At 39.3% G+C, this 12285-nt stretch overlaps 1 protein-coding gene across 1 annotated transcript in view; it reads left to right on the top strand.

Moving 5' to 3' along the window:
- thsd7aa (thrombospondin, type I, domain containing 7Aa) overlaps positions 1 to 12285 on the top strand; it is a 414658-nt gene that overhangs the window by 378525 nt on the left and 23848 nt on the right. Inside the window, exons 21-23 of the mRNA XM_069913740.1 lie at positions 1173 to 1318; positions 5620 to 5794; positions 11246 to 11419. Of these exons, the coding sequence (XP_069769841.1) occupies positions 1173 to 1318; positions 5620 to 5794; positions 11246 to 11419 (495 nt within the window). The remainder of the gene's footprint in view (positions 1 to 1172; positions 1319 to 5619; positions 5795 to 11245; positions 11420 to 12285) is intronic.

The raw sequence follows: 12285 nt of genomic DNA, 5'->3' as shown, positions 1-12285 counted from the left end.
AATGCGGACTTTTAGTAAGTGATAAACCTAATGTTATAGGTCAATCAGCGTCATTGCGACATGTGTTAATCATGCTGACGGACCAGCAAAATGGATCAATTTTGATACCTAAATCAAATTCCCACCTTTGTCTCCAAGATGGCTCTTATTTAGGGGTTCAGAGAGCCATCTTCAGCCCTGTTGGGGTCTACCATTTTCCCCAATAATCACAAGGACAAAGACTGATGGGAACGATAGGCTTTATTGTACATAGACTTGAGTTGGCCTGGATCCAAGCTAGGGAAGTGCAGGGAAGGGAGAGGTGGCCCGAACTTTATGGCCTAGGTCCCAAGGGAGGAGTCCAGGGGAGAGTGTCATCAGGGGGTCAGCCAGCCCGAGCCTTTACCGGCCAATGAGTACATACAATCCACATCTTTACAAGCCCTAGAGGATTTTTCCATGCAGTAAGATAAATCCAGGAGATTCTAGTGCCCTTACATATTTATAATGTAAAGGTGTGATTATATATCTGGTACATTTATTTGCATTATATGTGCATACACATAAATATATATTTTAATCATATATTGGCAGCATGGTTAGTGTAGTGGTGAGAACGATGCTATTACAGTGCCAGTGACCTGGGTTTGAATCCGGCACTGTCTGTGAGGGGTTTGTTCATTGTCCCAGTGCCTGCGTGGATTTTTCTCTTGTGCTCCAAAACCTATGGGGTGCAATTGGGTGGCATTCTAAATGGCTAGAATCAGCTTCTACTGTGCTGTAAATTTAAGAAAAAGTATACATTGCAAATATTCTGAAGTGATTTTAAGGACTTAATTTATTCATAAGGGATCCATGCTTATAATTTGACAAACATTGCTTACACAATTAAATAGTTGAAAAGTGCATTCTGTTCATTGCTTCCAGATACTTATGTCTGTGCTAAGGAAGAAATTCTTTAAATGTAAAATGGAACAAGAACATTGTGATATATATAGTAGCTAAAAATCCATATATTTAAATCATTATTTATTACAGAGAAGAATCAATGTTGCTGAAATATAGTTAAGAATTTAATTTTATTTCATCCTTTTAACTGCATGTTTAATAGAAATATGAAGAAGAAGAAGAAGAAGAAGAAAAGTAAGTTCCTAAAATCAAGAAAGTGTGATATCTGTATCTTCGTTATTTAGGGATAATGATACGAAAGAGGACATTGATTCAGCCATTCCAGGGAGATGGGAGGCCATGCATAATGCAGTTGGAACAGTCCAAACCATGCCTAATCCGGCCTTGCTACCGCTGGCAGTACAGTGAATGGAGCCAATGTACAGTGGAGGTATTATTAGCCAGATCTACACAGTCTTATCTCAATCAAGCCAATCTTTGTAAATGGCTTTTGTTTCCTGTTTTCTGGGATAAATAAACATAATTATTGTTGTTTTTGGATGAACTCATCCCTCATTTTTGTGATGGTTGAAGAAGTTGGAATAATCTATCCTCTTCTTACTGGAGTTATGGTCAGTACTTCCATTTTATTTTCACTCTTCCCTTTGATTTTTCTGCTCTATAAACCTGACTATGCACTGTAGCTTTCTGCTGTTTTCATTCTTCTTACATCTTGAAAGGTGGAATTAGAAATTATATGGGATAATTGAGCACCACAGTGTGAATCTTTAGTTATGAATGGGGGTTGAGAAAGAATGGGGAAGATTTGAGGCCAGTAGCATAAACATCAAGGACAACGACAACATCTGAATGTTGATATGCACAGATCAATGAAGAGTGTCTAGGTTTGGTCTATGGATTCAAGAAATTCCACTGTTAAATGTATGGCCTACCAACATTCATGGCACAGACAAGCCATTTTTAGCAATAATCAAAAAAATCTCAGTGAAATGTTGTCGTGAATCAAAAGACTGATGATGAAGCTGCAACATTATGACTTTGAATTGGTGTACACACCAGGAAAAATTATTGAGTTAGCTAATGCATTATCCAGGGCAACAACACAGAGTGAAGCACACAATGAGAGTTCCACAGAAACAGATATGAATCTCCACATGAACCTGATCACTGAATCTCTTCCTGTATATGTCATGAAATCCAAGCAGATCACAGCAGAAACAGAAAAGGGCACAGGTCATCAAAAATCTGAATGAAAGGATGGCCTAGAGGTGAATGTCAGCCATACTATGACATCAGAGCTGAGCTGAGTGTTAGTCAATGGCCTTCTACTCAGACAGAGCAGAATCACTGCAACAAGAGATGCTGAAAAGGGTGCATGAGGGCACCTTTGAATGGAGAAATGTAAGGGGAGGGTCATAAATGCTGTTTATTGGCCAGAGATAAATGCTGACATCAACAGAATGCTTTCAAGCTGTGAGATCTATTTGAAACATCACACAAAGCAAACAAAATAACCTATAATCGCAACTGACTTACCAGAAAAACCATGGGAGAAAGTTGGGATTGAACTGTTTCACATGGATGGAAATAATTACTTGGTAGTTATTGACTATCTGTTGAACTATCCAGAGATTGGGCTGCTTCCTAATGTGTTCGCATGACCTGGAATTCCTCAAATTATCTACAGTGACAATGGACTATGCTACAGGTGTAGAGAATTCCAGAACTTTGCAGAAGAGTATAATTTTTGCATGTGACTTCAAATCCTCTGCATCCACAGTCAAATATTAAAGCAGGGAAAGGAGTTCACATAGTTAAACAGTTGCTCAAGAAAGCATAGGACAGTGGCTAAGATCCTTCCATTGAATTACGGACCTTCACCATTTATACATGGCATGTCACCCACTGAGCTTCTGATGGAACGTAATCTATGCCCCACATTTCCCTACTCTGCAGACCGAAACAAAATTAGAGATGTCAAACAGAACAAAAGCAAACTATGACAAATCAGCAAGAAGCTTAGGGCCACTGGCACACATGACACAGCGAGACTCAGAAATTTCAACACTTGGGACAAAATGTCTACTGTTCTGGAGAAAGTTAATCCAAGTTCCTACACTGTCAAAACAAAGGATGGTCAAATACTGAGGAGGAATCAAAAGAGCCTGCTGAAAACACATGAGACAATGCAGGAACAGACAAAAGCAGAGGATCTAACCTGCACAGAAACAGAGGAAACATCACTAATGCTAGTCAGTAGTGGACCAGCAGAGCTGACACAAGCAATTGTGTTAGCAAGATCCACAATTGTTTTAAAAGCACCTGACAGACTGAATCTCTAAAAGAAAAAGAACTGCACATTTAAAAAGTTTGTGCTGCTGATGTTTATGTTGAACTTTAAATTGAAATTAATATTGTATTAGTGTGTCATGTTGTTAGATTAAACATATCAAGAAAAGGGAATGTAATGATAGAGTGCTAGTGATAATCCTGGCCACTAGAGGGAGTCACAGATGAGTTGGTCTGCTAGGAGCAGATTCAAAATGGATGTGTCCAAGAGATCATGAGTGAGTACTTAGGAAATGAAGTATAGTTGTTATAAAAGAACTTATTTTTTTATTGCAATAAAAGAAACATCATATTCCCCTCCACCACCATCAACTCAGCCCTCACTCACATGTCCTCCATTTCCTGCAAATCTTCCCTGTTCCCCTTCTTCCCCCCCCAGATGCAACAAACACAAAATTCCCCTTGTCCCTCCCTCCACCCCACCAGCCTCTGCATACAAAACATTATCCTCCGTAATTTCCGGCACTTAGAACGTGATCCCACAACCAAACACATCTTCCTCTCTCTGCCTCCCATAGGGACCACTCCCTCTGTGACACCCTTGTGCACTTATCCCTCTCCACCAATAGCCCCTCTGGCACCTTTCTGTGGCCACAGAAAGTGCAACTCTTGCACCCACACCTCCTCCTTCACTACACTTTTTAGACCCAAATAAGCCTTTCAAGTGAAGCAACCCTTCACTGTCTATCCGCAGGAGTGATCTACTGCATCCGGTGCTCCTTTTGTGGCCTTCTCTACATCAGAGAGACTGGGGGCAGACCGGGAGATTACTTTGCTAAGCAAATTCAATATGTCCACATCAGTGACAGGGATCTCCCAGTGGCCAACCATTTCAGTTCTGCTTCCCACTCCCATATGCACATGTCTGTCCATGGCCTCGTACTCTCCTACCAAGACCACCCATAAATTGGAGGAATTGCACTTGATTTTCCAGCTGACTTCTCTGGTTTCTGTTAACCTACTCTCCATTCTCCCTTCCTTCCCTTCCCCTGGTCTTCTTTCCCTCAGCTCTATACACATTTCCCTCTCTATTCACAGAGTCATCCCTCCTCCCCTGCTTGCTGCTGTGCCCTCCCTCCCTTCTCCACCTATTTCCTCCTGCCTTTGAGACTGTGCTCCTCCCCCCCATTACCTTTTCGTTCAGATGCCTGCTGACATTTTTCCATATGAAGGACTCAAGTCTGAAACATTGCTTATGTTTCTTTATCTTTGTGATATCTTTGACCTGCTGAGATTCTCCAGCATTGTGTTTTTACCTCAGTGTCTGCAGATTTTTGTGCTTCGTTGTTTACAAAAATAAAAATAAAAAGTTCATGGCATCAAGTTACAGAGGAAAAAAAAATATCTGTTAAAACAGTGCACAATAATGACGGGTATGAGTAATAAATTCAGATTCAGATTTCAGATTTATTGTCAAAGTAACTACATAACATCACACCCAACCTTGAGATTCTTTTTCCTGCAAGTGAGGTAGAATTACCACTTCTTGGTAGTGCAAAAAGAAAACTGTTCTCAATGTACACGTGTAAACAAATCAAAAAATTTATACAAACTGCAATACAGAGAGAAAAAAATTCAATAAAGTGCTTAAGTAAGAGTCCTTAAATGAGTCCCTGATCGAGTTGCTGTTGAGGAGTCTGATAGTGGAGGGGTAGCAGCTGTTCCTGTAATTATGCACATATGTAGTTGAACCATTCTGTACGTCAGGATGAGGAGTGCACTATGATGGATTTGGAGTATAATGAGAAGCACTGGTGTTCATTTTAGGGAGATGCGGAATAATTTAGATGGAAGCTTGTCCTTTCCAGAAATGAGAAAGGGATTGTTGCCTATGCTTACAAGCAGCTTCAAAGATTCATTCCAAACAAAAAAAGGTATATTTATTGATGATCCTATCTCTTCCTTCTCTTGCATTTTTTTAAATCCATCAAGTGGTACCACCCTCATTTTAAGAGCAGAGTTTCCATGTTTAAAATCCACCCTTGGAAATTAAGATCAGAAATGTTGGCTGAAATTCCAACACAATCTTCACTTTGGAAGCTGGCAGATAGAACTCAGGGGTACCCATATTTGCAAATAGTTCACTTCTCCCTGACAATATGGGAAATCTGGAGTTAGGTCTGCCTCTTGCTGAAAAGCCAGTTGACTGTCTCCCCACTATACTGCATCAAAAATGTTAGCTTGCACTCTGACTGATTTCAGTGCCAGTTTCCTCAGATTCTCAAGAATATCTTTGCCCTTGTAGGTTTTACCAGCCAATGTTTATGTACTTTACATACTCTTCATTTAAATGAATTAAAAATAACCTTCATAAAGTAATGAATAGCCAGATTTTGTCACTAACTTTCAGTAACATTACAATCATTTACTTATTTGTTAAAGGATGCTCAGTGTGGAAATGGGATGAAATTTCGAAACGTGTCATGCATTGTGTTTGATGGATCCAGTGAAGATACTGTCAAGCTTGTGGATGACGAATTATGTGGTGACCTGGAACCTGTAGTGAATGGAGACAAACAAATCATTCTGCAAACATCCTGTGCAGTTCCATGCCCAGGTACTGTAACTTCTGAAACTGCTTTTATACCCCTGACAAAAATGATAAAATGCTGAAAGTTAGAAAAGTGGAAGTACATGGTGTAACTTGCATCGCTGGCTGAAAGATTCATTGGTTGGGAGTGTATTTATGTGCCCAAAATTCTCAAATTTGCTGAGAGTGGAACTATTTAAAATCTTCTTTACATTCTGAGACACAAAGCAGTTTATTCACCCTTATCAGGGAGTACCCAATACTCATATAATGATCACACTTCAGGACAAATATCATTTATCCACAGTTGAATTTATTTTTTTTATTCCAGATTGCAAAAGTCTGCGGACACTGTGATTGTAGTAAAATCATAGAAATGTTGGAGGAACTCAGCAGGTCTTGCAGCATTCATAGAAAGCAAAGATATATTATCAACATTTCAGGCCTAACCCCTCTTCAAGGGATGAGAAAAAGGAGGCAATGCCAGAATAAAAGAGATGGCAGGAGGAGGAGTACAGACCAACAGGCAAAAATTGAAAATTGGATCTGGAGAAGAGGCCAAGAGAAAGGAAAGATAATTGAAAATGTTGGGGGGGGGGGGTTGTGTGGTTTGGCTCTGTTAATGCAGAGCTGTGGTAAAGGAGACAGAGGGAAAGAGAGTGGCAGAGCTACAGGGCGGCTGAGGGGTTGGTGAGTAGGTGGCTAACGTTATGCCATCTAGCTGGATGGTGCCCAGACTGAATTTGAGGTGTTGTTCCTTCAATTTGCAGGTGGTCTCATTCTGGCAATGTATGACATGTATGTCGGCAACAGAATGGGGGTGGGGCATTAAAATGGGTGGCCGCTGGGAGATCCCTGGTAGTGTGGCGGACAAAGCCGAAGTGCTGAATGAAGTGATCCCTAGTCTGTATCCAGTCTTTCTGATATTGAGGAGCACTGAATGCAGTAGATTCACGTGAAGTGTTGCTTCACTTGGAAGGACTATTCAGGATCTGAATGGTGATGAGGGAGGAGCTGTGGGCACAAGTATAACACCTCCTGTGGTCACAGGGGTTGGTGACATGGGGGCAATTGGTGGGAAGGGAGGAGTGGATGCAGGAGACACAGAGGGAGTGGAATAAAACTATTGAGTCTTTTTATTATCAAGTTTGGCTTTGTGTAACATCACATAATGTCGGCAATACTGGAATGTGTTTGGGGTTTTAATTTTCTCCATTCTATTGTTAATTCACTAACTAATTCACATATATAAAACAAAAAAAAAATCAACTACTGGTCAGCATCAGTCCTGAACTGAAATAGCAACCATCGTTTTGTCTCCACTGATGCTGCTTGACTCATTGTTTCCATCTGTTCTGGGTTTTTTTTTTACACTCCAGATTCCAGCTCCTTAGGTCCTTTGTGTCTCATTGATATTAATGCAGTCCTGAAGCAGGGTTTTAACCTGAAAAGTTGACCATCGCTCCGTCTCCACAGATGGAGCCTGATCTGTTGAGTTCCCCTAGCATTTTAGAGACGTGAGAGATTTGCGGTTGCTAAAACCTGGAGCAATAAAACAATCTTCTGGAGGAATTCAGTGGGTCTGCAACATCAGTAGGAGAAAAAGAATGGTTGGAATTTCAGGTCATAACCCTTCATCAAATACCTCCTTTTTTCCCTCCAGTTAATTGATTTTTGCTTTGTATTAAACTTTGGTCAACAAAACTTTTAAAATTCAATCATTAATAGTTATTTTTAAATAGTTTCACACATGGGTATTTTGTTAATGTAGAACAAACTGAAACTCAATACATGTTCATTAGCTAGTGTACCCAGAAGTAGACAGGGAATGTTAAACACTTGGTAATGAAGTTAAGCAGCTCTCGTGTTGTATTGGACCATTCAGTATTTGAATGTGGAACCTTATTAAATAGATGATGCAAAGCATAATTTTTCAAATCTTGTTGAAAAGAAAATAAGCACACGTGAAAGAAAGAGAAACCACAAGCAGTTTAATTTCATTTTTTGCTCTGAGTAGAAACTGTTCAAATGTCACAGTGCTTTGATTCGAGTTTCATTGATTCTTTATTGAAGTCATGTACAATGTATTTTTATGTCTCTTTAGTGTACAATGCTTTACTTGTTGGTAGAACCAAAGTTAAATATTTATTATGTATACATATTACTGCATTCAAAGTGTATATTTGTGCTATTTTCTGTTCAGATATTGCACTGTTTTTATGATCCCTTGTGACACCATATTGATACAAATATGCATGACTATTTTTCTGATGGCTAGAGAGTGTGGTTCAGATAATATTCAACTGTGAGTTAAATATTCACAAATGGAGAAAATGCAATTTCTTGATCTTGACTGCCAGTCTTTTAACTCTTAATTACTGTTAAAGTATTACAATAATGATCCAAATCATGTTGACCAATCGTTATCCATTCAAAAGGGAGTAACAGGCTACCAGCCATTCAAACCTCAACACATCCAGGACTTCAATTCAATCAAGGTGAAAAGAGAAAAAAATTCCCAAGGGCTGAAGGTCAGATTTCTGGACTCACCTAAAGAGTTCAAAAGCTGAACAGTGACATCCTGAAGAGATAGTCTGGATGTACATAACATTCATCCCTCTACTCTATTACAGGGACTAACATACAAATGAAAATCACATTGATTTGAACATTTTTAATTTTTTTTGTTAATGCAACACCTATAATGAAATTTATTTTTTCTATTTTAAAAATAATTCACTTTTTTTTAATCAAATAAATGTATTTGAAGAACTTATTAATGTTAGGTACAGGAGGTCAGGGATGACAAGCAAGTGGGTATTGCAGGTGGTAAGAGTTGTGAATATGCTGTACAGAAAACAGAGCAGGAGATGCCTAGATCCCCAGTCAGCACTAACGGACATAACTGGTGGGGGACTCATGTATAAAACCTCCTTGAATTCAAAGTATATGGATTTTTTAAAAAATCAACGATAGCAGTAGGTGATTTAATGTAACTACTCTAACTATTCCAATAGTTAGAGCATGGACCAATAGTTGCAGAGAATTACATATTTGAAATGGGGGCATATCTTAACTGACTAGACCAATTAATTTAAGGCAGTTATTCATATCAATGTTCTAAAAGCTTCTGAGGATAAGCATGTCAAACACTTAAAATATACTTATTTAATCACACTATAACTCTGAGTACAAAACAGCCAAAGAATTGATTGCTTAAACACACATGTTTATGATCATGTTTGAGTCCATTAGGTGGCGAAGTAAACATCTGAAACCTTCCTTGATCTCCGTTGCAAGTGGATGTCTGATGTCTGGTTTGATGTAAGCCATTGCACAGAATCTATTGTCTGTACAATTGGCCAGTGCATCCAAGAACGTGCAGTGGTCACTTTAGTTTTCAAACCAAAAGGTTTAAGTGACTTCCAATTGTGAACTCGGAACCTGCGCTCGACACAGCCAGTGCTGTGTCTGCTTATGCGGGTGACTTTGCAAATTCAAGACCAATGACTGTTTGTTACATTGAACAGTTTGAAGGCTAATTCATGCTTGCATTCATGGCAACGATGTCTTACATCATACTTTCTGGCTACTGCTGCTTTTCTCTCACTGCAGGTAGATTTAAGGAGTGAGAATAGAGCAAAGTGTTGTCCATACATAAACCCAAGCAGTCAGTCTTAATCATACCCTGTTGGCAGATCTGCACACTATGCCACACTTTGATAAGGAGAAAATTTGAATATTCTGAATTTCAGTTTGCCATTTTTTTGTGTTTAGAAGTGAGAAGCCAAATGTTTTATTGTTGTACACTGTAGTCTATTTATATAACAACTTAATCAGGATGTGATGAGAGCATTTCCTAGTTATTGGAATTGAATTGTTTAGTCCTTTACAAATTTATTTCCTTCACTCTCAATTAAATTAATAGTAGGTGACGAAAACTATTTTCATGTAACCTGCTGCCCATTGTATATTACAACACGGTTTGCTTAATGGTCAGCACGATACTAATAACAGTGCCAGAAGCTCCGCTTTGAATCCACCTCTGTGAAGAGTTTGTACATTCCCTGCGACCTGAATGGGTTTCTCTGAGTTCTCCGATTTTCACCAACCGTCCAAAAAACATATGTGGCTGTAGGTTAATTGGGTGTAATTAAGCAGCATGGGTCGCAATGACCAGAAGCAGCTTCTACTGTGTTGCAAAAAAAAATTAAAAATTGCACAAAACCCTGATGATCACTTGGTTGCTTTCTTACAAGTTATTTTTGTGTAGTGATTCAAAATAAATAAAGTTCCGTGCTTTAAAGAATAATAAGTGACCTCACTTCAGAATCCATCCATCATTCCTACTCTGTATCATTCCTAACACACTTTTGTTTTTGGGCTATTATGGTCCAAGCCAGGATCACAGCAGGATTTCTGCAGCCACATGGAGCAAGTCAGAGCTTGTGGATTACGAGATCATTCTCAGATTATCAAAAAGAAATTTTAAGAGGAAAAAAGTACATCAGAGGTCTCGATAGATTGATAGCTTCTCAGAAGAATATCTGGATATTGTGATGCGCAGTTGAATGTACAATTGGTTCAGATGCCAATAATCATGGCTTACCACTACAAACTTTGTCATCGCAGAAGAAGAGGAAATATATATCTAGGTCCAAACCTGCGGGAAGAGAAGGCTGGTCAAAAGAGGTCTATTTCAAATCCAGTCAGGGATGGGGGTGAGGTTAGCCAGGGGAAGTGATATGTTGCATAAGTAATCAGAATGGAGGTAGGTGGTGGTATGGGTCAAATAAAAAGATGGACACTATCAGAGGTGGGTGAACCATTGAAGGACAGGAGAGTCAATTTAGTGAAGCATTCCAAACCTAAGGGGATCAGTTGGTCAAAACACGGTCTATTTATGGGATGTGGGTAGACAGTACCAAAGGGCAGAAGGAAAATTAGGAATTTAATACCACGGGGTCCCTTGTAGACATTGTGCAATGGAAAGACAATGGTTGCTGCAGAGTAATGTCAATTAATGTCCCAGCAATATTCTTGATCCAACAAGTGACCAGTTACCAGATGAATATCAAGACTAATGCAGAGCAACTCCAAAATGATAGTTCTTCACATTTCATTTCACAAAAGATGCATTTTCAATCATTTAGCACTAATATGTTCAATTTAACTGAATTTCTTAATTAATATACCTAATAGAAGATTTTTTTAAATTTCTTCTTTTTATAGAATCCTCTTGGTGTGCACAATTGAGTAGGTCCATAAATCCAGTTGGGTGGGGATTAAATCATGTTCTTAATAGCAGCATGTAACCATCTTGTCATGCAACATTCTTGGGGCTGCCATGATATCCTGTGATGTATTTAGTTTGGATTTGTAATGATATACTTTATAGTACAATATTCCATGCATGGTATCTGCTACATAAAATACAGGTTCCTGTTGATTGAAGCATTTTGCTTAATTCTTTTTCAGGTGACTGTTACCTGACAGAATGGTCTGTGTGGAGTTCTTGTCAATTAACCTGTGTGAATAACCAAGATCTCGGTTATGGTGGTGTACAGGTCCGGACTAAGGCAGTGATCATCCAAGCAATGGAAAATGAACACCTGTGCCCAGAGCAGATGTTGGAAACTCGTTCATGTTCAGGTGAGTATAATTGTTTCACCATGCGACTGATGAAGACAAACAAATTCACTATTGATGCTGGCAGTGAATTTTTCTGAACACAGTTGCCACTGATTCCAAATCTATGGATCTGAAAGAAAACGGATGAGTATGAAAAGACAATCTGGGTATGCACCTGGTAGATGGTTCATTATCACCTCCTCTGGGCCTCCATTGAAGCATTTCATTCCCAAACTAAAATTATGCTAATTTTTATCAAAGCAAATTTCATCTAATTGCATTTTGTGCAGTATGATTAGTAGAGATAATATCACCTCTCTAGAGAGGGAGGACACCGTAAAGGGAGTGTCAACTGAGTTGGTGTGGGAGGAAGTCAGAAATCGGAAGGGAGCTGTCACGGTGCTGGGAGTAATCTATTGGCCCCCAAATAGCCCTTTGGATACCGAGGAGCAGAGAAGCAGACTGATTTTGGAATGGTGCAGAAAATACAAGGCGATTTCAACTTTCCTAACATTGACTGGCACCTACTGACTACAAAAGGGATAGATGGGGCTGAATTTGTCAGGTGTGCACAAGAAAGATTCCTGACACAGTATATGGACTGGCTAATTAAAGGAGAGGCCATACTAGATCTGGGTCAAGTGGCAGACCTCTTGGTGAGGGAACATTTTGGTGAGAGTGACCACAACTCCCTTAGCTTTAACATAGCTATGGAAAAGGATAAAAACAGATAAAATGGGAGAGAGCTTAACTGTGAAGGGTTAATTGTGAAGGAAAGAGACACGAACCAGTGAGAATAAATTGGAAGCAGATATTTAAGGGTGAAAACACAGAACTAATGTGGAGGAAGTTTAGGGACCACTTGTGCAGGGTTCAAGATAGGTTTG

Source organism: Narcine bancroftii, chromosome 1, assembly GCF_036971445.1.
Source record: "Narcine bancroftii isolate sNarBan1 chromosome 1, sNarBan1.hap1, whole genome shotgun sequence".
NCBI lineage: Eukaryota > Metazoa > Chordata > Chondrichthyes > Torpediniformes > Narcinidae > Narcine > Narcine bancroftii.
Note: the sequence above shows the minus strand (reverse complement) of the source record. Positions and strands in the feature narration are given on the sequence as shown.